Source organism: Coregonus lavaretus, assembly GCF_964263955.1.
Source record: "Coregonus lavaretus genome assembly, chromosome: 11".
NCBI lineage: Eukaryota > Metazoa > Chordata > Actinopteri > Salmoniformes > Salmonidae > Coregonus > Coregonus lavaretus.
In genome coordinates, this window is record NC_139998.1 from 59,151,795 (window position 1) to 59,175,410 (window position 23,616).

A 23,616-nucleotide genomic window follows, 5' to 3' on the forward strand; every position below is an offset into this window, starting at 1 on the left:
GAAAGGAAACTCTCAGCCAAAGCCCCCCCTCCCCCTTCCCCTTCCGATTTGCGTGGGCACACGCCAAAGCCCCCCCTCCCCCTTCCGATTCGCGTGGGCACACGCCAAAGCCCCCCCTCCCCCTTCCGATTTGCGTGGGCACACGCCAAAGCCCCCCTCCCCCTTCCGATTCGCGTGGGCACACGCCAAAGCCCCCCCTCCCCCTTCCGATTCGCGTGGGCACACGCCAAAGCCCCCCCTCCCCCTTCCGATTCGAGTGGGCACACGCCAAAGCCCCCCCCCCCCCTTCCGATTCATGTGGGCACACGCCAAAGCCCCCCCCCCCCCCCCCCTTCCGATTCGCGTGGGCACACGCCAAAGCCCCCCCTCCCCCTTCCGATTTGCGTGGGCACACGCCAAAGCCCCCCCTCCCCCTTCCGATTCGCGTGGGCACACGCCAAGCCCCCCCTCCCCCTTCCGATCCGCGTGGGCACACGCCAAGCCCCCCCCCTCCGATCCGCGTGGGCACACGCCAAGCCCCCCCTTCCGATCCGCGTGGGCACACGCCAAAGCCCCCCCTCCCCCTTCCGATCCGCGTGGGCACACGCCAAAGCCCCCCCTCCCCCTTCCGATCTGCGTGGGCACACGCCAAGCCCCCCCTCCCCCTTCCGATCCGCGTGGGCACACGCCAAAGCCCCCCCCCCCCCCTTCCGATCCGCGTGGGCACACGCCAAAGCCCCCCCTCCCCCTTCCGATCCGCATGGGCACACGCCAAAGCCCCCCCTCCCCCTTCCGATTCGCGTGGGCACACGCCAAGCCCCCCCTCCCCCTTCCGATTCGCGTGGGCACACGCCAAGCCCCCCCTCCCCCTTCCGATCCGCGTGGGCACACGCCAAGCCCCCCCTCCCCCTTCGCCCAATCCTGATATGTCTAAATAACCAGTGACGGAAACCCCCCCAGCTGAAATACTGCTGTTTTAACATCAAGCATCCCATTCAGTCCCGACAGATTCTTCGGTCTACACGCAGAATCTGCTCACGGGAGATTAATAATAATAATAATAATAATAATAATAATAATATGCCATTTAGCAGACGCTTTTATCCAAAGCGACTTACAGTCATGTGTGCATACATCTTTTTTTTTTTTTTTTGTGTATGGGTGGTCCCGGGGATCGAACCCACTACCTTGGCGTTACAAACGCCGTGCTCTACCAGCTGAGCTACAGAACATCGATTAGCATTGATTAGCTAACTGTATTACATTTATTGATTTATTTTAGTTTTCTTCCATTTCCTGTGGTAGACACAATTCAGCTTTTAGCCCCCATGTATACTGAACTGAAACCATCCTGTGATCTTATGGTATCTTATGTTCCAGAACATAGCCTATATTCAAGACCCCCCAGACCTGAAACATAGCCTATATTCAAGACCCCCCAGACCTGAAACATAGCCTATATTCAAGACCCCCCAGACCTGAAACATAGCCTATATTCAAGACCCCCCAGACCTGAAACATAGCCTATATTCAAGACCCCCCAGACCTGAAACATAGCCTATATTCAAGACCCCCCAGACCTGAAACATAGCCTGTATTCAAGACCCCCCAGACCTGAAACATAGCCTATATTCAAGACCCCCCAGACCTGAAACATAGCCTGTATTCAAGACCCCCCAGACCTGAGAGGTAGTGAAGTTTCTCCATGATTCTACTTTCTGTAGTTTTGACTGTGTGGTGATAGATGTTACCACTGAGGGCCACTTCAGAGAAACAGTTTCAGGATGATAACCTGATAATGACAACAACAGTGCTTATTGGTCTGTCTGGGTCAGGTTAAGGGGATAATGCTTATTGGTCTGGGTCAGGTTAAGGGGATAATGCTTATTGGTCTGTCTGGGTCAGGTTAAGGGGATAATGCTTATTGGTCTGGGTCAGGTTAAGGGGATAATGCTTATTGGTCTGGGTCAGGTTAAGGGGATAATGCTTATTGGTCTGTCTGGGTCAGGTTAAGGGGATAATGCTTATTGGTCTGGGTTAGGTTAAGGGGATAATGCTTATTGGTCTGGGTTAGGTTAAGGGGATAATGCTTATTGGTCTGGGTTAGGTTAAGGGGATAATGCTTATTGGTATGTCTGGGTTAGGTTAAGGGGATAATGCTTATTGGTCTGTCTGGGTTAGGTTAAGGTGATAATGCTTATTGATCTGTCTGGGTCAGGTTAAGGGGATAATGCTTATTGGTCTGTCTGGGTCAGGTTAAGGGGATAATGCTTATTGGTCTGTATGGGTCAGGTTAAGGGGATAATGCTTATTGGTCTGGGTTAGGTTAAGGGGATAATGTTTATTGGTCTGTCTGGGTTAGGTTAAGGGGATAATGCTTATTGGTCTGTCTAGGTTAAGGTGATAATGCTTATTGGTCTGTCTGGGTCAGGTTAAGGGGATAATGCTTATTGGTCTGGGTTAGGTTAAGGGGATAATGTTTATTGGTCTGTCTGGGTTAGGTTAAGGTGATAATGCTTATTGGTCTGTCTGGGTTAGGTTAAGGTGATAATGCTTATTGATCTGTCTGGGTCAGGTTAAGGGGATAATGCTTATTGATCTGTCTGGGTCAGGTTAAGGGGATAATGCTTATTGGTCTGTCTGGGTTAGGTTAAGGTGATAATGCTTATTGATCTGTCTGGGTCAGGTTAAGGGGATAATGCTTATTGATCTGTCTGGGTCAGGTCAAGGGGATAATGCTTATTGGTCTGTCTGGGTCAGGTTAAGGTGATAATGCTTATTGATCTGTCTGGGTTAGGTTAAGGTGATAATGCTTATTGGTATGTCTGGGTTAGGTTAAGGGGATAATGCTTATTGGTCTGTCTGGGTTAGGTTAAGGGGATAATGCTTATTGATCTGTCTGGGTTAGGTTAAGGTGATAATGCTTATTGGTCTGTCTGGGTTAGGTTAAGGTGATAATGCTTATTGGTCTGTCAGGGTTAGGTTAAGGGGATAATGCTTATTGGTCTGGGTTAGGTTAAGGGGATAATGCTTATTGGTATGTCTGGGTTAGGTTAAGGTGATAATGCTTATTGATCTGTCTGGGTCAGGTTAAGGTGATAATGCTTATTGGTCTGTCTGGGTTAGGTCAAGGTGATAATGCGTATTGGTCTGTCTGGGTTAGGTTAAGGTGATAATGCTTATTGGTCTGTCTGGGTTAGGTTAAGGTGATAATGCTTATTGGTCTGGGTTAGGTTAAGGTGATAATGCTTATTGGTCTGTCTGGGTTAGGTTAAGGTGATAATGCTTATTGGTCTGTCTGGGTCAGGTTAAGGTGATAATGCTTATTGGTCTGTCTGGGTCAGGTTAAGGGGATAATGCTTATTGGTCTGTCTGGGTCAGGTTAAGGTGATAATGCTTATTGGTCTGTCTGGGTCAGGTTAAGGTGATAATGCTTATTGGTCTGTCTGGGTCAGGTTAAGGTGATAATGCTTATTGGTCTGTCTGGGTCAGGTTAAGGGGATAATGCTTATTGGTCTGTCTGGGTCAGGTTAAGGGGATAATGCTTATTGGTCTGTCTGGGTCAGGTTAAGGTGATAATGCTTATTGGTCTGTCTGGGTCAGGTTAAGGGGATAATGCTTATTGGTCTGTCTGGGTCAGGTTAAGGGGATAATGCTTATTGGTCTGTCTGGGTCAGGTTAAGGTGATAATGCTTATTGGTCTGTCTGGGTTAGGTTAAGGTGATAATGCTTATTGGTCTGTCTGGGTCAGGTTAAGGTGATAATGCTTATTGGTCTGTCTGGGTCAGGTTAAGGGGATAATGCTTATTGGTCTGTCTGGGTCAGGTTAAGGGGATAATGCTTATTGGTCTGTCTGGGTCAGGTTAAGGTGATAATGCTTATTGGTCTGTCTGGGTTAGGTTAAGGGGATAATGCTTATTGGTCTGGGTTAGGTTAAGGGGATAATGCTTATTGGTCTGTCTGGGTCAGGTTAAGGTGATAATGCTTATTGGTCTGTCTGGGTCAGGTTAAGGGGATAATGCTTATTGGTCTGTCTGGGTCAGGTTAAGGGGATAATGCTTATTGGTCTGTCTGGGTCAGGTTAAGGTGATAATGCTTATTGGGCTGTCTGGGTTAGGTTAAGGGGATAATGCTTATTGGTCTGGGTTAGGTTAAGGGGATAATGCTTATTGGTCTGTCTGGGTTAGGTTAAGGGGATAATGCTTATTGGTCTGGGTTAGGTTAAGGGGATAATGCTTATTGGTCTGTCTGGGTTAGGTTAAGGTGATAATGCTTATTGGTCTGTCTGGGTTAGGTTAAGGTGATAATGCTTATTGGTCTGGGTTAGGTTAAGGGGATAATGCTTATTGGTCTGTCTGGGTTAGGTTAAGGGGATAATGCTTATTGGTCTGTCTGGGTTAGGTTAAGGTGATAATGCTTATTGGTCTGTCTGGGTCAGGTTAAGGGGATAATGCTTATTGGTCTGGGTTAGGTTAAGGGGATAATGCTTATTGATCTGTCTGGGTCAGGTTAAGGGGATAATGCTTATTGGTCTGGGTTTTGTTTCAGCCTCCAACCAACAATGCCTCCGTCCCTGAAGCCGGCCAGTTCAGAATCCAGCCCAACGTCGTCCCCATCCACTGTCAGAACAAGGTACGCCTCACATGGCACTGGGAAGCATATCGTGAACATATAGACTGCATCCAAAATGGCACCCTTTTCCCTATATAGTGCACTACTTTTGACCAGGGCCAATAGGGATCTGGTCAAAAGTAGTGCACTATGTAGGGAATAGGGTGCCATTTCCGATGCAGCAATACCATGAACCTGTAGATACCTTGCAACATGCTGTCAGGGATAATGCTATGCTTGGTCGCTGTATGTGGTTTTTAGTCCTACTAGATTTAGGCTATATTCAGTTTCAATATAGAACTAGTTGGTACCTTAGGAAAAAGATCCAACACGGTTCTGTTATGGCAGCCTACTAACTGTGATGTCATCCTGTCATTCTCTCTACAGAGAGAGGAGGACGCTAGCAAGATTGGTGAGATCAAGTACTATGGCATGGGCCTGGGATTCCCCCTCCAATACTACCCCTACTATGGCAAGCTGCTGCACCCCCAGTACCTGCAGCCCCTGGTGGCCATCCAGTTCACCAACCTCACCTTCAACCAGGAGCTGCGTCTCGAGTGCAAAGTATACGGAGCCAACATCGACTACAGCGAGAAAGATCGCTACCAAGGACGCTTTGACGTTAAGTTCACTATCGCCAATTCATGACCTCAGCTATGAAAAAACAGCACTGTTATCTTCCCACATTTAAAAAAAACAAGCTGATTTAGAGAGCGAGAGAGAAAAAAAAAATAGTTCAATACAAAACACGACTAGTCTTGGAACAAACTTTCATAATATACGGGACCTACACTTAATCTGTGTACATTACACTGGCTTTCTGCATCATGTCTAGGGTTAGAATGTACATTACACTGGCTTTCTGCATCATGTCTAGGGTTAGAATGTACATTACACTGGCTTTCTGCATCATGTCTAGGGTTAGAATGTACATTACACTGGCTTTCTGCATCATGTCTAGGGTTAGAATGTACATTACATTGGCTTTCTGCATCATGTCTAGGGTTAGAATGTAAATGACAGGAATAGTAGCAATAGCAACATATTTATTCTACTGTAAATGAGAATAGTCCTTGAGCCATGGGGACATGTTCATCTATTACTGTAAATAGCAATTCCACTACTGAGATGTAGCGAGCGGTGTTTCAGTGTGTCCCCTAAGTATTCTGCCTAATGTGGTTTTCTAGATATTTTTGGAATGTCCAGTGCAGTAGCGGCATAGCGGTCCTTTCCAAGCCATGTTTGTAATTTCCGTTGTCTTATGTCAGTAAGCTTTAGTGGTCCAAGGTGTGTGTGTGTGTGTGTGTAAGTGTTTGTGTGTGTTAATGTGAGTGTGTGGATGTGTGTTAATGTACTCTTACTAACTGAAAATACTGGCAATGGTACGCTCTGATCTCTCTCTAGGTCTGTCAGTAAATGGCTGCACTCCCTGGAATGCTTTTCCTTCTTTTTGTCTTTTTCAGTTGATTGTGGGAGAATATTTCTACATCACTTTTTTTTCTTTTTGGATCACCTTTAAATGTGGGACAGAGGGTTTAATGACATTTCTGTTTGATGCTTCTCGTCCTCCTCTCTCTGTAGTCTAGAGCTAGCTGTGCTCTGTGTCCAGCGGCAGGCAGGGGAGACTAGCTGCCTTCCTCCTTTAAGGAAACACTGACAGCAACTCAGTGCTTTTAAAACAAACTTATTTTTTTTGCTGGAGACGTCACATTACGTGGTGTAACTTTCTAATGAATGTTTTAGCCATTTTCATGGTGGAAGAATTTTATATTTATGCAGTTGTACAATTTTTTTCGCAGGAAAAGTGTAATGTATGAATCCAATGCCAAAGTCGCTGGTCAAAAGTTAGAATATCAGAAGCAATGCAGTAAAACCCCCGTGTAATAGGATGTTTCGTTGGTGTAAAAGTGATTAATGTTGAACATCAGAACACTTGTCAGGAGTCCACATGCTCTTGTCATTTTATTTCATCTGGGTAAGACCTAAAGACAAATAAATGGAGAAATTATCCTGTGGTCAAATGTCTTTTATTTAAATACATACTCATAGAAATGGAATGTGCATTTTAGTATTTGTGTAAAAACAAAAAGACTTCATCCATCCAAAATCTTGAAGAAATATTGGACCTGTTGAAAAGGAAAATGAACTATTAGCAAAATCTCAGAAAAATGACAAAATTCTCCTGAAATCCTAGTTTAGAAAGAGGCTTACTGTAGCTAAAATATTACATTGATAGCTAGGCCACATCATCATTTTAGAAAGCTATCCCAAACCGCAATGCTTAGGTTGAGTTATACTAGACTATGGGTTGGTTATAGTAGACTATGGGTTGGTTATAGTAGACTATGGGTTGGTTATAGTAGACTATGGGTTGAGTTATAGTAGACTATGGGTTGAGTTATACTAGACTATGGGTTGGTTATAGTAGACTATGGGTTGGTTATAGTAGACTATGGGTTGAGTTATAGTAGACTATGGGTTGGTTATAGTAGACTATGGGTTGAGTTCTAGTAGACTATGGGTTGAGTTCTAGTAGACTATGGGTTGGTTATAGTAGACTATGGGTTGAGTTATAGTAGACTATGGGTTGGTTATAGTAGACTATGGGTTGGTTATAGTAGACTATGGGTTGGTTATAGTAGACTATGGGTTGAGTTATAGTAGACTATGGGTTGAGTTATACTAGACTATGGGTTGGTTATAGTAGACTATGGGTTGGTTATAGTAGACTATGGGTTGAGTTCTAGTAGACTATGGGTTGAGTTATACTAGACTATGGGTTGAGTTATAGTAGACTATGGGTTGAGTTCTAGTAGACTATGGGTTGAGTTATAGTAGACTATGGGTTGAGTTATAGTAGACTATGGGTTGGTTATAGTAGACTATGGGTTGGTTATAGTAGACTATGGGTTGAGTTCTAGTAGACTATGGGTTGAGTTCTAGTAGACTATGGGTTGGTTATAGTAGACTATGGGTTGAGTTATAGTAGACTATGGGTTGGTTATAGTAGACTATGGGTTGGTTATAGTAGACTATGGGTTGAGTTCTAGTAGACTATGGGTTGGTTATAGTAGACTATGGGTTGAGTTATAGTAGACTATGGGTTGGTTCTAGTAGACTATGGGTTGGTTATAGTAGACTATGGGTTAAGTTATAGTAGACTATGGGTTGAGTTATAGTAGACTATGGGTTGGTTATAGTAGACTATGGGTTGAGTTATAGTAGACTATGGGTTGGTTATAGTAGACTATGGGTTGGTTATAGTAGACTATGGGTTGAGTTATAGTAGACTATGAGTTGGTTATAGTAGACTATGGGTTGAGTTATAGTAGACTATGGGTTGGTTATAGTAGACTATGGGTTGGTTATAGTAGACTATGGGTTGAGTTATACTAGACTATGGGTTGAGTTATAGTAGACTATGGGTTGAGTTATACTAGACTATGGGTTGGTTATAGTAGACTATGGGTTGAGTTATACTAGACTATGGGTTGGTTATAGTAGACTATGGGTTGGTTATAGTAGACTATGGGTTGAGTTATAGTAGACTATGGGTTGAGTTATAGTAGACTATGGGTTGGTTATAGTAGACTATGGGTTGAGTTCTAGTAGACTATGGGTTGGTTATAGTAGACTATGGGTTGAGTTCTAGTAGACTATGGGTTGGTTATAGTAGACTATGGGTTGAGTTATAGTAGACTATGGGTTGAGTTATAGTAGACTATGGGTTGAGTTATAGTAGACTATGGGTTGAGTTATAGTAGACTATGGGTTGGTTATAGTAGACTATGGGTTGGTTATAGTAGACTATGGGTTGAGTTCTAGTAGACTATGGGTTGGTTATAGTAGACTATGGGTTGAGTTATAGTAGACTATGGGTTGAGTTATACTAGACTATAGGTTGAGTTATAGTAGACTATGGGTTGGTTATAGTAGACTATGGGTTGGTTATAGTAGACTATGGGTTGAGTTATAGTAGACTATGGGTTGAGTTATACTAGACTATGGGTTGGTTATAGTAGACTATGGGTTGGTTATACTAGACTATGGGTTGAGTTATAGTAGACTATGGGTTGAGTTATACTAGACTATGGGTTGGTTATAGTAGACTATGGGTTGAGTTATAGTAGACTATGGGTTGAGTTATACTAGACTATGGGTTGAGTTATAGTAGACTATGGGTTGAGTTATACTAGACTATGGGTTGAGTTATAGTAGACTATGGGTTGGTTATAGTAGACTATGGGTTGAGTTATAGTAGACTATGGGTTGGTTATACTAGACTATGGGTTGGTTATAGTAGACTATGGGTTGAGTTATAGTAGACTATGGGTTGGGTTATACTAGACTATGGGTTGGTTATAGTAGACTATGGGTTGAGTTATAGTAGACTATGGGTTGAGTTATAGTAGACTATGGGTTGGTTATACTAGACTATGGGTTGGTTATAGTAGACTATGGGTTGGTTATAGTAGACTATGGGTTGAGTTATAGTAGACTATGGGTTGAGTTATAGTAGACTATGGGTTGAGTTATAGTAGACTATGGGGTTGAGTTATAGTAGACTATGGGTTGGTTATAGTAGACTATGGGTTGGTTATAGTAGACTATGGGTTGGTTATAGTAGACTATGGGTTGAGTTATACTAGACTATGGGTTGAGTTATAGTAGACTATGGGTTGAGTTATAGTAGACTATGGGTTGAGTTATACTAGACTATGGGTTGAGTTATAGTAGACTATGGGTTGAGTTATAGTAGACTATGGGTTGGTTATACTAGACTATGGGTTGGTTATAGTAGACTATGGGTTGGTTATAGTAGACTATGGGTTGAGTTATAGTAGACTATGGGTTGAGTTATAGTAGACTATGGGTTGAGTTATAGTAGACTATGGGGTTGAGTTATAGTAGACTATGGGTTGGTTATAGTAGACTATGGGTTGGTTATAGTAGACTATGGGTTGGTTATAGTAGACTATGGGTTGAGTTATACTAGACTATGGGTTGAGTTATAGTAGACTATGGGTTGAGTTATACTAGACTATGGGTTGAGTTATACTAGACTATGGGTTGAGTTATACTAGACTATGGGTTGAGTTATAGTAGACTATGGGTTGAGTTATAGTAGACTATGGGTTGAGTTATAGTAGACTATGGGTTGAGTTATAGTAGACTATGGGTTGGTTATAGTAGACTATGGGTTGGTTATAGTAGACTATGGGTTGAGTTATAGTAGACTATGGGTTGGTTATACTAGACTATGGGTTGAGTTCTAGTAGACTATGGGTTGGTTATAGTAGACTATGGGTTGAGTTCTAGTAGACTATGGGTTGAGTTATAGTAGACTATGGGTTGGTTATACTAGACTATGGGTTGGTTATAGTAGACTATGGGTTGAGTTATAGTAGACTATGGGTTGGTTATAGTAGACTATGGGTTGAGTTATAGTAGACTATGGGTTGGTTATAGTAGACTATGGGTTGGTTATAGTAGACTATGGGTTGAGTTATAGTAGACTATGGGTTGAGTTATAGTAGACTATGGGTTGAGTTATAGTAGACTATGGGTTGGTTATAGTAGACTATGGGTTGAGTTATAGTAGACTATGGGTTGGTTATAGTAGACTATGGGTTGAGTTATAGTAGACTATGGGTTGAGTTATAGTAGACTATGGGTTGGTTATACTAGACTATGGGTTGGTTATAGTAGACTATGGGTTGGTTATAGTAGACTATGGGTTGAGTTATAGTAGACTATGGGTTGAGTTATAGTAGACTATGGGTTGGTTATAGTAGACTATGGGTTGAGTTATAGTAGACTATGGGTTGGTTATAGTAGACTATGGGTTGAGTTATAGTAGACTATGGGTTGGTTATAGTAGACTATGGGTTGGTTATAGTAGACTATGGGTTGAGTACAGTTTTAGTATTCGAGGTTTGATTGAGACAGACTGACAGTGTCAGGCTACTAGCTTGACTACAGCAGGTGGTCAACCTTTACTGAGTCAAGATGCAAGCAGAGATTTACTACTCAGATTTAAAAAACATGACTTAAAAACTTAAGCCTGTGCAACATTAACCTATTAAAACAGTTCTGTAGCAATAAGGTTTGTAGTAGGTTATATTCCCAATACACTGTACCCTGCAATCACACCTGCAACCCTGTACATGAGACTATTAAACACTGTACCCTGCAATCACACCTGCAACCCTGTACATGAGACTATTAAACACTGTACCCTGCAATCACACCTGCAACCCTGTACATGAGACTATTAAACACTGTACCCTGCAATCACACCTGCAACCCTGTACATGAGACTATTAAACACTGTACCCTGCAACCCTGTACATGAGACTATTCAACGCTGTACCCTGCAACCCTGTACATGAGACTATTAAACACTGTACCCTGCAATCACACCTGCAACCCTGTACATGATACTATTAAACACTGTACCCTGCAATCACACCTGCAACCCTGTACATGAGACTATTAAACACTGTACCCTGCAACCCTGTACATGAGACTATTAAACACTGTACCCTGCAACCCTGTACATGAGACTGTTAAACACTTTGAATGTGCATATTGGCTATGCTTGAATTGCCCTGCCAATGCTGCTGTTCTCAGACCATTTAGAAATGATAGACAAAATGTAGGTATACAGTATGATCACACTGGTAATAGATCAGTATGATCACACTGGTAATAGATCATTTGTTGTATTACTTGAGGCACAGCTGAGTGAGAATGATAATTTGCTTTTATTTTACTGGACTGATGTGATGACCTGCATCTGATGGTCAGTCTGAGGGGAGGGAGAGAGCAGTGGTGAGGCTGACTGATGACCTGCATCTGATGGTCAGTCTGAGGGGAGGGAGGGAGCAGCGGTGAGGCTGACTGATGACCTGCATCTGATGGTCAGTCTGAGGGGAGGGAGGGAGCAGTGGTGAGGCTGACTGATGGCCTGCATCTGATGGTCAGTCTGAGTGGAGGGAGCAGTGGTGAGGCTGACTGATGACCTGCATCTGATGGTCAGTCTGAGGGGAGGGAGGGAGGGAGGGAGGGAGGGAGCAGCGGTGAGGCTGACTGATGGCCTGCATCTGATGGTCAGTCTGAGGGGAGGGAGCAGCGGTGAGGCTGCCTCTCACCCAACTCGCCGTCCCTCCTCTCTCCCTCCCTCCCTCCCTCCCTCCGCTCTCCCTCCCTCCCTCCCTCCCTCCCTCCGCTCTCCCTCCCTCCCTCCGCTCTCCCTCCCTCCCTCCCTCCCTCCCTCCCTCCGCTCTCCCTCCCTCCCTCCGCTCTCCCTCCCTCCCTCCTCTCTCCCTCCCTCCGCTCTCCCTCCCTCCTTCCGCTCTCCCTCCCTCCCTCCCTCCCTCCCTCCCTCCCTCCCTCCGCTCTCCCTCCCTCCCTCCCTCCCTCCCTCCCTCCTCCCTCCCTCCTCCCTCCCTCCCTCCCTCCTCTCTCCCTCCCTCCCTCCTCTCTCCCTCCCTCCGCTCTCCCTCCCTCCCTCCGCTCTCCCTCCCTCCCTCCTCTCTCCCTCCCTCCGCTCTCCCTCCCTCCCTCCGCTCTCCCTCCCTCCCTCCGCTCTCCCTCCCTCCCTCCTCTCTCCCTCCCTCCGTTGAGAAAAGGCGACTATGTCTTCCAGCTGATGGTGACCCAAGTCGCACTGCATTATTTCTGCCTCATGCACCAAGTCATGTTGTTAATCCGATGTCCAGATAAAGTGAAATATTACTCCATATAAACAAGCCGCTAATAATAATAACAATGCAAGCTTATCGAAACACTTTCCATTAGTCCTTCATGGCAGCGTGTGGAAGTAGGGAGAACGCGCATTTTATGTCTTATAAAAGTCTTGAACAACGTGTTGACAGTGCTGACTAACAGCTTGAACACGGACTCATTAAAACAGCAGCTCTTTGCTGGATTCGTTTAGTCCCTCTAGTCATGGTTTTAAAAGTTTAGAAATCTCACAGTATCAACTTCGCTGTGCGTTCGATGTTTCTTTTTACAGTCTATGGCTCGAGGAAACTGTGCAGACACGGGGATCTGAGCTATCTGATTGGCCAGCGGTAGGCCTATAGGTGTACTTGATTTGCCCTCTGGGCCTGCCGGGTAGGCAGAGTTCTACCTTCAGACGCATGAAATGGTTCAGAATGGGAACACGTTGCCTTCCCGGCGCCAGGGCTGCTGAATCAAGTGCACCAACCACCAACAGCGTTAATGAAATAAAACACATTGGAATGCAAGGCCCTATCACTGCAGTGGTGACCCCTGGACTAGACTATAGCAGTGGTGACCCCTGGACTAGACTATAGCAGTGGTGACCCCTGGACTAGACTATAGCAGTGGTGACCCCTGACTGGACTAGACTATAGCAGTGGTGACCCCTGACCCCGACTAGACTATAGCAGTGGTGACCCCCTGGACTAGACTATAGCAGTGGTGACCCCTGGACTAGACTATAGCAGTGGTGACCCCTGGACTAGACTATAGCAGTGGTGACCCCTGGACTAGACTATAGCAGTGGTGACCCCTGGACTAGACTATAGCAGTGGTGACCCCTGGACTAGACTATAGCAGTGGTGACCCCCTGGACTAGACTATAGCAGTGGTGACCCCTGACCCCTGGACTAGACTATAGCAGTGGTGACCCCTGGACTAGACTATAGCAGTGGTGACCCCTGGACTAGACTATAGCAGTGGTGACCCCTGGACTAGACTATAGCAGTGGTGACCCCCTGGACTAGACTATAGCAGTGGTGACCCCTGGACTAGACTATAGCAGTGGTGACCCCTGACCCCTGGACTAGACTATAGCAGTGGTGACCCCTGGACTAGACTATAGCAGTGGTGACCCCTGGACTAGACTATAGCAGTGGTGACCCCTGGACTAGACTATAGCAGTGGTGACCCCCTGGACTAGACTATAGCAGTGGTGACCCCTGACCCCTGGACTAGACTATAGCAGTGGTGACCCCCTGGACTAGACTATAGCAGTGGTGACCCCTGGACTAGACTATAGCAGTGGTGACCCCTGGACTAGACTATAGCAGTGGTGACCCCTGACCCCTGGACTAGACTATAGCAGTGGTGACCCCTGGACTAGACTATAGCAGTGGTGACCCCTGACCCCTGGACTAGACTATAGCAGTGGTGACCCCTGGACTAGACTATAGCAGTGGTGACCCCTGGACTAGACTATAGCAGTGGTGACCCCTGGACTAGACTATAGCAGTGGTGACCCCTGACCCCTGGACTAGACTATAGCAGTGGTGACCCCCTGGACTAGACTATAGCAGTGGTGACCCCTGACCCCTGGACTAGACTATAGCAGTGGTGACCCCCTGGACTAGACTATAGCAGTGGTGACCCCTGGACTAGACTATAGCAGTGGTGACCCCTGGACTAGACTATAGCAGTGGTGACCCCTGGACTAGACTATAGCAGTGGTGACCCCTGGACTAGACTATAGCAGTGGTGACCCCTGGACTAGACTATAGCAGTGGTGACCCCTGGACTAGACTATAGCAGTGGTGACCCCTGGACTAGACTATAGCAGTGGTGACCCCCTGGACTAGACTATAGCAGTGGTGACCCCTGGACTAGACTATAGCAGTGGTGACCCCTGGACTAGACTATAGCAGTGGTGACCCCTGGACTAGACTATAGCAGTGGTGACCCCTGGACTAGACTATAGCAGTGGTGACCCCCTGGACTAGACTATAGCAGTGGTGACCCCTGGACTAGACTATAGCAGTGGTGACCCCTGACCCCTGGACTAGACTATAGCAGTGGTGACCCCTGGACTAGACTATAGCAGTGGTGACCCCCTGGACTAGACTATAGCAGTGGTGACCCCCTGAACTAGACTATAGCAGTGGTGACCCCTGGACTAGACTATAGCAGTGGTGACCCCTGGACTAGACTATAGCAGTGGTGACCCCTGACCCCTGGACTAGACTATAGCAGTGGTGACCCCCTGGACTAGACAATAGCAGTGGTGACCCCTGGACTAGACTATAGCAGTGGTGACCCCTGGACTAGACTATAGCAGTGGTGACCCCCTGGACTAGACTATAGCAGTGGTGACCCCCTGGACTAGACTATAGCAGTGGTGACCCCTGGACTAGACTATAGCAGTGGTGACCCCTGGACTAGACTATAGCAGTGGTGACCCCTGGACTAGACTATAGCAGTGGTGACCCCTGGACTAGACTATAGCAGTGGTGACCCCTGGACTAGACTATAGCAGTGGTGACCCCTGGACTAGACTATAGCAGTGGTGACCCCCTGGACTAGACTATAGCAGTGGTGACCCCTGGACTAGACTATAGCAGTGGTGACCCCCTGGACTAGACTATAGCAGTGGTGACCCCTGACCCCTGGACTAGACTATAGCAGTGGTGACCCCCTGGACTAGACTATAGCAGTGGTGACCCCTGGACTAGACTATAGCAGTGGTGACCCCTGACCCCTGGACTAGACTATAGCAGTGGTGACCCCCTGGACTAGACTATAGCAGTGGTGACCCCCTGGACTAGACTATAGCAGTGGTGACCCCCTGGACTAGACTATAGCAGTGGTGACCCCTGACCCCTGGACTAGACTATAGCAGTGGTGACCCCTGGACTAGACTATAGCAGTGGTGACCCCTGGACTAGACTATAGCAGTGGTGACCCCTGGACTAGACTATAGCAGTGGTGACCCCCTGGACTAGACTATAGCAGTGGTGACCCCTGGACTAGACTATAGCAGTGGTGACCCCTGGACTAGACTATAGCAGTGGTGACCCCTGGACTAGACTATAGCAGTGGTGACCCCCTGGACTAGACTATAGCAGTGGTGACCCCCTGGACTAGACTATAGCAGTGGTGACCCCTGACCCCTGGACTAGACTATAGCAGTGGTGACCCCCTGGACTAGACTATAGCAGTGGTGACCCCTGGACTAGACTATAGCAGTAGTGAGAGAGCAGTGTGTTAGACAGGACAGGACATTAGACAGGACTATAGCAGCATTAGACAGGACTATAGCAGTATGTTAGACAGGACTATAGCAGTATGTTAGACAGGACTATAGCAGTATGTTAGACAGGACTATAGCAGTATGTTAGACAGGACTATAGCAGTATGTTAGACAGGTCTATAGCAGTATGTTAGACAGGTCTATAGCAGTATGTTAGACAGGACTATAGCAGTATGTCAGACAGGACTATATCAGTATGTTAGAAAGGACTATAGCAGCATTAGACAGGACTATAGCAGCATTAGACAGGACTATATCAGTATGTTAGACAGGACTATAGCAGTATGTTAGACAGGTCTATAGCAGCATTAGACAGGACTATAGCAGTATGTCAGACAGGACTATATCAGTATGTTAGACAGGACTATAGCAGCATTAGACAGGACTATAGCAGTATGTTAGACAGGTCTATAGCAGCATTAGACAGGACTATAGCAGTATGTCAGACAGGACTATATCAGTATGTTAGACAGGACTATAGCAGCATTAGACAGGACTATAGCAGTATGTTAGACAGGACTATAGCAGCATTAGACAGGACTATAGCAGCATTAGACAGGACTATAGCAGCATTAGACAGGACTATAGCAGTATGTCAGACAGGACTATAGCAGCATTAGACAGGACTATAGCAGCATTAGACAGGACTATAGCAGCATTAGACAGGACTATAGCAGCATTAGACAGGACTATAGCAGCATTAGACAGGACTATAGCAGCATTAGACAGGACTATATCAGCATTAGACAGGTCTATAGCAGTATGTTAGACAGGACTATATCAGCATTAGACAGGTCTATAGCAGCATTAGACAGGACTATAGCAGTATGTTAGACAGGACTATATCAGCATTAGACAGGTCTATAGCAGTATGTTAGACAGGACTATAGCAGTATGTTAGACAGGACTATAGCAGTATGTCAGACAGGACTATAGCAGCATTAGACAGGACTATAGCAGTATGTTAGACAGGACTATATCAGCATTAGACAGGACTATATCAGCATTAGACAGGACTATATCAGTATGTTAGACAGGACTATAGCAGTATGTCAGACAGGACTATAGCAGCATTAGACAGGACTATAGCAGCATTAGACAGGACTATATCAGTATGTTAGACAGGACTATAGCAGTATGTCAGACAGGACTATAGCAGCATTAGACAGGACTATAGCAGCATTAGACAGGACTATATCAGTATGTTAGACAGGACTATAGCAGCATTAGACAGGACTATAGCAGCATTAGACAGGACTATAGCAGCATTAGACAGGACTATAGCAGCATTAGACAGGACTATAGCAGCATTAGACAAGACTATAGCAGCATTAGACAGGACTATAGCAGTATGTCAGACAGGACTATAGCAGCATTAGACAGGACTATATCAGTATGTTAGACAGGACTATAGCAGCATTAGACAGGACTATAGCAGCATTAGACAGGACTATAGCAGCATTAGACAGGACTATAGCAGCATTAGACAGGACTATAGCAGCATTAGACAAGACTATAGCAGCATTAGACAGGACTATAGCAGCATTAGACAGGACTATAGCAGTATGTCAGACAGGACTATAGCAGCATTAGACAGGACTATAGCAGTATGTTAGACAGGACTATAGCAGCATTAGACAGGACTATAGCAGTATGTCAGACAGGACTATAGCAGTATGTCAGACAGGACTATAGCAGTATGTCAGACAGGACTATAGCAGTATGTCAGACAGGACTATAGCAGCATTAGACAGGACTATAGCAGCATTAGACAGGACTATAGCAGCATTAGACAGGACTATATCAGCATTAGACAGGTCTATAGCAGTATGTCAGACAGGACTATATCAGTATGTTAGACAGGACTATAGCAGCATTAGACAGGACTATAGCAGTATGTCAGACAGGACTATAGCAGCATTAGACAGGACTATAGCAGTATGTCAGACAGGACTATAGCAGCATTAGACAGGACTATAGCAGCATTAGACAGGACTATAGCAGTATGTTAGACAGGACTATAGCAGTATGTCAGACAGGACTATAGCAGTATGTTAGACAGGACTATAGCAGTATGTCAGACAGGACTATAGCAGCATTAGACAGGACTATAGCAGCATTAGACAAGACTATAGCAGCATTAGACAGGACTATAGCAGCATTAGACAGGACTATAGCAGCATTAGACAGGACTATAGCAGCATTAGACAGGACTATAGCAGCATTAGACAGGACTATATCAGCATTAGACAGGTCTATAGCAGTATGTTAGACAGGACTATATCAGCATTAGACAGGTCTATAGCAGTATGTTAGACAGGACTATAGCAGTATGTTAGACAGGACTATAGCAGTATGTCAGACAGGACTATAGCAGTATGTCAGACAGGACTATAGCAGCATTAGACAGGACTATAGCAGTATGTTAGACAGGACTATAGCAGTATGTTAGACAGGACTATAGCAGCATTAGACAGGACTATAGCAGTATGTCAGACAGGACTATAGCAGCATTAGACAGGACTATAGCAGCATTAGACAGGACTATAGCAGCATTAGACAGGACTATAGCAGCATTAGACAGGACTATAGCAGCATTAGACAGGACTATAGCAGCATTAGACAGGACTATAGCAGCATTAGACAGGACTATATCAGCATTAGACAGGTCTATAGCAGCATTAGACAGGACTATAGCAGTATGTTAGACAGGACTATAGCAGTATGTCAGACAGGACTATAGCAGTATGTTAGACAGGACTATAGCAGCATTAGACAGGACTATAGCAGTATGTTAGACAGGACTATAGCAGCATTAGACAGGACTATAGCAGTATGTCAGACAGGACTATATCAGTATGTTAGACAGGACTATAGCAGTATGTTAGACAGGACTATAGCAGTATGTTAGACAGGACTATAGCAGCATTAGACAGGTCTATAGCAGTATGTTAGACAGGACTATATCAGTATGTTAGACAGGACTATAGCAGTATGTTAGACAGGACTATAGAAGTATGTTAGACAGGACTATAGCAGTATGTCAGACAGGACTATGGCAGTATGTTAGACAGGACTATAGCAGCATTAGACAGGACTATAGCAGTATGTTAGACAGGACTATAGCAGTATGTTAGACAGGACTATAGCAGCATTAGACAGGTCTATAGCAGCATTAGACAGGACTATAGCAGTATGTCAGACAGGACTATAGCAGCATTAGACAGGACTATAGCAGTATGTTAGACAGGTCTATAGCAGTATGTTAGACAGGACTATAGCAGTATGTCAGACAGGACTATAGCAGCATTAGACAGGACTATAGCAGCATTAGACAGGACTATAGCAGCATTAGACAGGACTATAGCAGTATGTTAGACAGGACTATAGCAGCATTAGACAGGACTATAGCAGCATTAGACAGGACTATAGCAGTATGTTAGACAGGACTATAGCAGCATTAGACAGGACTATAGCAGTATGTCAGACAGGACTATAGCAGTATGTCAGACAGGACTATAGCAGTATGTTAGACAGGTCTATAGCAGTATGTCAGACAGGACTATAGCAGCATTAGACAGGACTATAGCAGTATGTTAGACAGGACTATAGCAGCATTAGACAGGACTATAGCAGTATGTTAGACAGGACTATAGCAGCATTAGACAGGACTATAGCAGTATGTTAGACAGGACTATAGCAGCATTAGACAGGACTATAGCAGTATGTTAGACAGGACTATAGCAGCATTAGACAGGACTATAGCAGCATTAGACAGGACTATAGCAGTATGTTAGACAGGACTATAGCAGTATGTTAGACAGGACTATAGCAGCATTAGACAGGACTATAGCAGCATTAGACAGGACTATAGCAGTATGTTAGACAGGACTATAGCAGTATGTTAGACAGGACTATAGCAGCATTAGACAGGACTATAGCAGTATGTCAGACAGGACTATATCAGTATGTTAGACAGGACTATAGCAGTATGTTAGACAGGACTATAGCAGTATGTTAGACAGGACTATAGCAGCATTAGACAGGACTATAGCAGTATGTTAGACAGGACTATAGCAGCATTAGACAGGACTATAGCAGTATGTTAGACAGGACTATATCAGCATTAGACAGGACTATATCAGCATTAGACAGGACTATAGCAGCATTAGACAGGACTATAGCAGTATGTCAGACAGGACTACAGCAGCATTAGACAGGACTATAGCAGCATTAGACAGGACTATAGCAGTATGTTAGACAGGACTATAGCAGTATGTTAGACAGGACTATAGCAGCATTAGACAGGACTATAGCAGTATGTTAGACAGGACTATAGCAGCATTAGACAGGACTATAGCAGTATGTTAGACAGGACTATAGCAGCATTAGACAGGACTATATCAGTATGTCAGACAGGACTATAGCAGCATTAGACAGGACTATAGCAGTATGTTAGACAGGACTATAGCAGTATGTTAGACAGGACTATAGCAGTATGTTAGACAGGACTATAGCAGCATTAGACAGGACTATAGCAGTATGTCAGACAGGACTATAGCAGTATGTTAGACAGGACTATAGCAGCATTAGACAGGACTATAGCAGTATGTTAGACAGGACTATAGCAGCATTAGACAGGACTATAGCAGTATGTTAGACAGGACTATAGCAGTATGTTAGACAGGACTATAGCAGTATGTTAGACAGGACTATAGCAGCATTAGACAGGATTATAGCAGCATTAGACAAGACTATAGCAGCATTAGACAGGACTATATCAGTATGTTAGACAGGACTATAGCAGTATGTTAGACAGGACTACAGCAATGTTAGACAGGACTATAGCAGTATGTTAGACAGGACTACAGCAGCATTAGACATGACTATAGCAGTATGTTAGACAGGACTATAGCAGCATTAGACAGGACTATAGCAGTATGTTAGACAGGACTATAGCAGCATTAGACAGGACTATAGCAGTATGTTAGACAGGACTATAGCAGCATTAGACAGGATTATAGCAGCATTAGACAAGACTATAGCAGCATTAGACAGGACTATATCAGTATGTTAGACAGGACTATAGCAGTATGTTAGACAGGACTACAGCAGCATTAGACAGGACTATAGCAGTATGTTAGACAGGACTATAGCAGTATGTTAGACAGGACTACAGCAGCATTAGACAGGACTATAGCAGTATGTTAGACAGGACTATAGCAGTATGTTAGACAGGACTACAGCAGCATTAGACAGGACTATAGCAGTATGTTAGACAGGACTATAGCAGTATGTTAGACAGGACTACAGCAGCATTAGACAGGACTATAGCAGTATGTTAGACAGGACTATAGCAGCATTAGACAGGACTATAGCAGTATGTTAGACAGGACTATAGCAGCATTAGACAGGACTATAGCAGTATGTTAGACAGGACTATAGCAGTATGTTAGACAGGACTATAGCAGTATGTTAGACAGGACTATAGCAGTATGTTAGACAGGACTATAGCAGTATGTTAGACAGGACTACAGCAGCATTAGACAGGACTATAGCAGTATGTTAGACAGGACTATAGCAGTATGTTAGACAGGACTACAGCAGCATTAGACAGGACTATAGCAGTATGTTAGACAGGACTATAGCAGCATTAGACAGGACTATAGCAGTATGTTAGACAGGACTACAGCAGCATTAGACAGGACTACAGCAGCATTAGACAGGACTATAGCAGTATGTTAGACAGGACTATAGCAGCATTAGACAGGACTATAGCAGTGCAGTGTGTGACCGTTTCTAGTCTAGTGTAGTGGTCCGCTCCGTGCTGGGCCAAAGTGGTTTGTCTGGGCCCTGGAATGTGTTAGGCAGCTCAGCCACTCACCAGGCTAATGATTAACAAGGAGCCATTTGTCCCTAGCCCGGCCGCTCCGCTCCACTCGCTGCTCAACAGATCAGGAGCTCTGCTCTCTCCCTCTCTCTCGCCCCAACAATGACGTCCAACAGGTCAAACCCCCTCCCTCCCTCTCCCTGCCCTACTAAACAATGGGTTTGTTTCTAACTGCCCAGCTATTCTTTCCCAGTGGGATCTGTAGCGTAGCGGCTCGGCCCACAGAATGGAGTCATGAGACTGCTTTAGCTGTGTCCCAAATGGCACCCTGTTCCGTATATAGTGCACTACTTTAGACCAGAGACCGTAGGGCCCATAGTGCACTATGTAGGGAATAGGGTGCCGTTTGGGACCTCCTGGCCTGGCCACTGTGAGATACAAGCAGCAATCTGAATGGACATCAATACTACTCCTATACTTATGAGCTTCAGCGCTAAACAGATGAATGATGGTGGGTTTAAGAGCTACTCTGTGTGGATGAATGAGATGCCAGCGTGTATTTACCTCCAGTACCCCGTCCTCAGGGAGGTCAGTGCAGTGGACAGCATTCTGCACTTTGGTTTTACCATACAGAGCTCTTAACGAGGTGGGACGAAGATGACGAGCAATCTCCTGGGAAAGAGAAAACACATGGAGGGGTTCATTCCTACAGGCCTATACGTCTCACAGACTAAGTCATTGTGCTCCGGTACCAACTAGGCTATGTACCAAACACCCCATCCTTCTAACTGCTGGAAAGATGCAAATGAAGCATTGAAAGCATCAAGCAAAAATGACATTTAGGAGGATAATGAATGATCACGTTTTGAGGAACATCACTGTCATCCCACACTGGGCACAGACGTCAAGTCAACGTCTATTCCACGTTGGTTCAATGTAATTTCATTGAAATGACGTGGAAACAACATTGATTCAACCAGTGTGTGCCCAGTGGGATGGTTGTGTTATATCAACTCTCCCCTGTCAGACTGGCCCTCTCCCCCTCTCCCCTGTCAGACTGGCCCTCTCCCCCTCTCCCCCTCTCCCCTGTCAGACTGGCCCTCTCCCCCTCTCCCCTGTCAGACTGGCCCTCTCCCCCTCTCCCCCTCTCCCCTGTCAGACTGGCCCTCTCCCCTCTCCCCCTCTCCCCTGTCAGACTGGCCCTCTCCCCCTCTCCCCTGTCAGACTGGCCCTCTCCCCCTCTCCCCCTCTCCCCTGTCAGACTGGCCCTCTCCCCCTCTCCCCTGTCAGACTGGCCCTCTCCCCCTCTCCCCCTCTCCCCTGTCAGACTGGCCCTCTCCCCCTCTCCCCTGTCAGACTGGCCCTCTCCCCCTCTCCCCTGTCAGACTGGCCCTCTCCCCCTCTCCCCCTCTCCCCTGTCAGACTGGCCCTCTCCCCCTCTCCCCTGTCAGACTGGCCCTCTCCCCCTCTCCCCTGTCAGACTGGCCCTCTCCCCCTCTCCCCCTCTCCCCTGTCAGACTGGCCCTCTCCCCCTCTCCCCCTCTCCCCTGTCAGACTGGCCCTCTCCCCCTCTCCCCTGTCAGACTGGCCCTCTTCCCCTCTCCCCTGTCAGACTGGCCCTCTCCCCCTCTCCCCCTCTCCCCTGTCAGACTGGCCCTCTCCCCCTCTCCCCTGTCAGACTGGCCCTCTCCCCCTCTCCCCCTCTCCCCTGTCAGACTGGCCCTCTCCCCCTCTCCCCTGTCAGACTGGCCCTCTCCCCCTCTCCCCCTCTCCCCTGTCAGACTGGCCCTCTCCCCCTCTCCCCTGTCAGACTGGCCCTCTCCCCCTCTCCCCCTCTCCCCTGTCAGACTGGCCCTCTCCCCCTCTCCCCCTCTCCCCTGTCAGACTGGCCCTCTCCCCCTCTCCCCTGTCAGACTGGCCCTCTCCCCCTCTCCCCTGTCAGACTGGCCCTCTCCCCCTCTCCCCCTCTCCCCTGTCAGACTGGCCCTCTCCCCCTCTCCCCTGTCAGACTGGCCCTCTCCCCCTCTCCCCCTCTCCCCTGTCAGACTGGCCCTCTTCCCCTCTCCCCTGTCAGACTGGCCCTCTTCCCCTCTCCCCTGTCAGACTGGCCCTCTCCCCCTCTCCCCCTCTCCCCTGTCAGACTGGCCCTCTCCCCCTCTCC

At 46.2% G+C, this 23,616-nt stretch overlaps 2 protein-coding genes and 2 long non-coding RNA genes across 7 annotated transcripts in view; 3 read left to right on the forward strand and 1 right to left on the reverse strand.

Annotated features, from left to right (window-relative positions):
- atp1b1a (ATPase Na+/K+ transporting subunit beta 1a) overlaps positions 1 to 6,598 on the forward strand; it is a 31,762-nt gene extending 25,164 nt beyond the window's left edge. Inside the window, exons 5-6 of the mRNA XM_084172013.1 lie at positions 4,528 to 4,611; positions 4,978 to 6,598. Coding sequence (XP_084028139.1) covers positions 4,528 to 4,611; positions 4,978 to 5,238 — 345 coding nt within the window. The 3' untranslated portion in view covers positions 5,239 to 6,598. The remainder of the gene's footprint in view (positions 1 to 4,527; positions 4,612 to 4,977) is intronic.
- LOC311137475 lies at positions 876 to 4,521 on the forward strand. Of its 2 annotated transcripts, none has more exons than XR_014613955.1 (3): positions 876 to 3,911; positions 4,097 to 4,166; positions 4,200 to 4,521. It is a non-coding gene; the product is annotated as an uncharacterized lncRNA (long non-coding RNA). The 2 variants fall into 2 exon arrangements; XR_014613956.1 differs by having other exon boundaries at positions 4,097 to 4,417; positions 4,451 to 4,514.
- A 3-nt stretch (positions 6,599 to 6,601) lies between the features above and the next one.
- nme7 (NME/NM23 family member 7) overlaps positions 6,602 to 23,616 on the reverse strand; it is a 133,811-nt gene continuing 116,796 nt past the window's right edge. For all 3 annotated transcript variants that reach the window (XM_084172012.1, XM_084172011.1, XM_084172010.1), the window contains 2 exons: positions 22,020 to 22,127; positions 6,602 to 6,716 (listed from right to left, as the gene is read on the reverse strand). In XM_084172012.1, coding sequence (XP_084028138.1) covers positions 6,684 to 6,716; positions 22,020 to 22,127 — 141 coding nt within the window. In that variant the 3' untranslated portion in view covers positions 6,602 to 6,683. The remainder of the gene's footprint in view (positions 6,717 to 22,019; positions 22,128 to 23,616) is intronic.
- Positions 6,732 to 11,012, forward strand: LOC311137477. The gene is made up of 2 exons (XR_014613957.1): positions 6,732 to 8,446; positions 8,491 to 11,012. It is a non-coding gene; the product is annotated as an uncharacterized lncRNA (long non-coding RNA).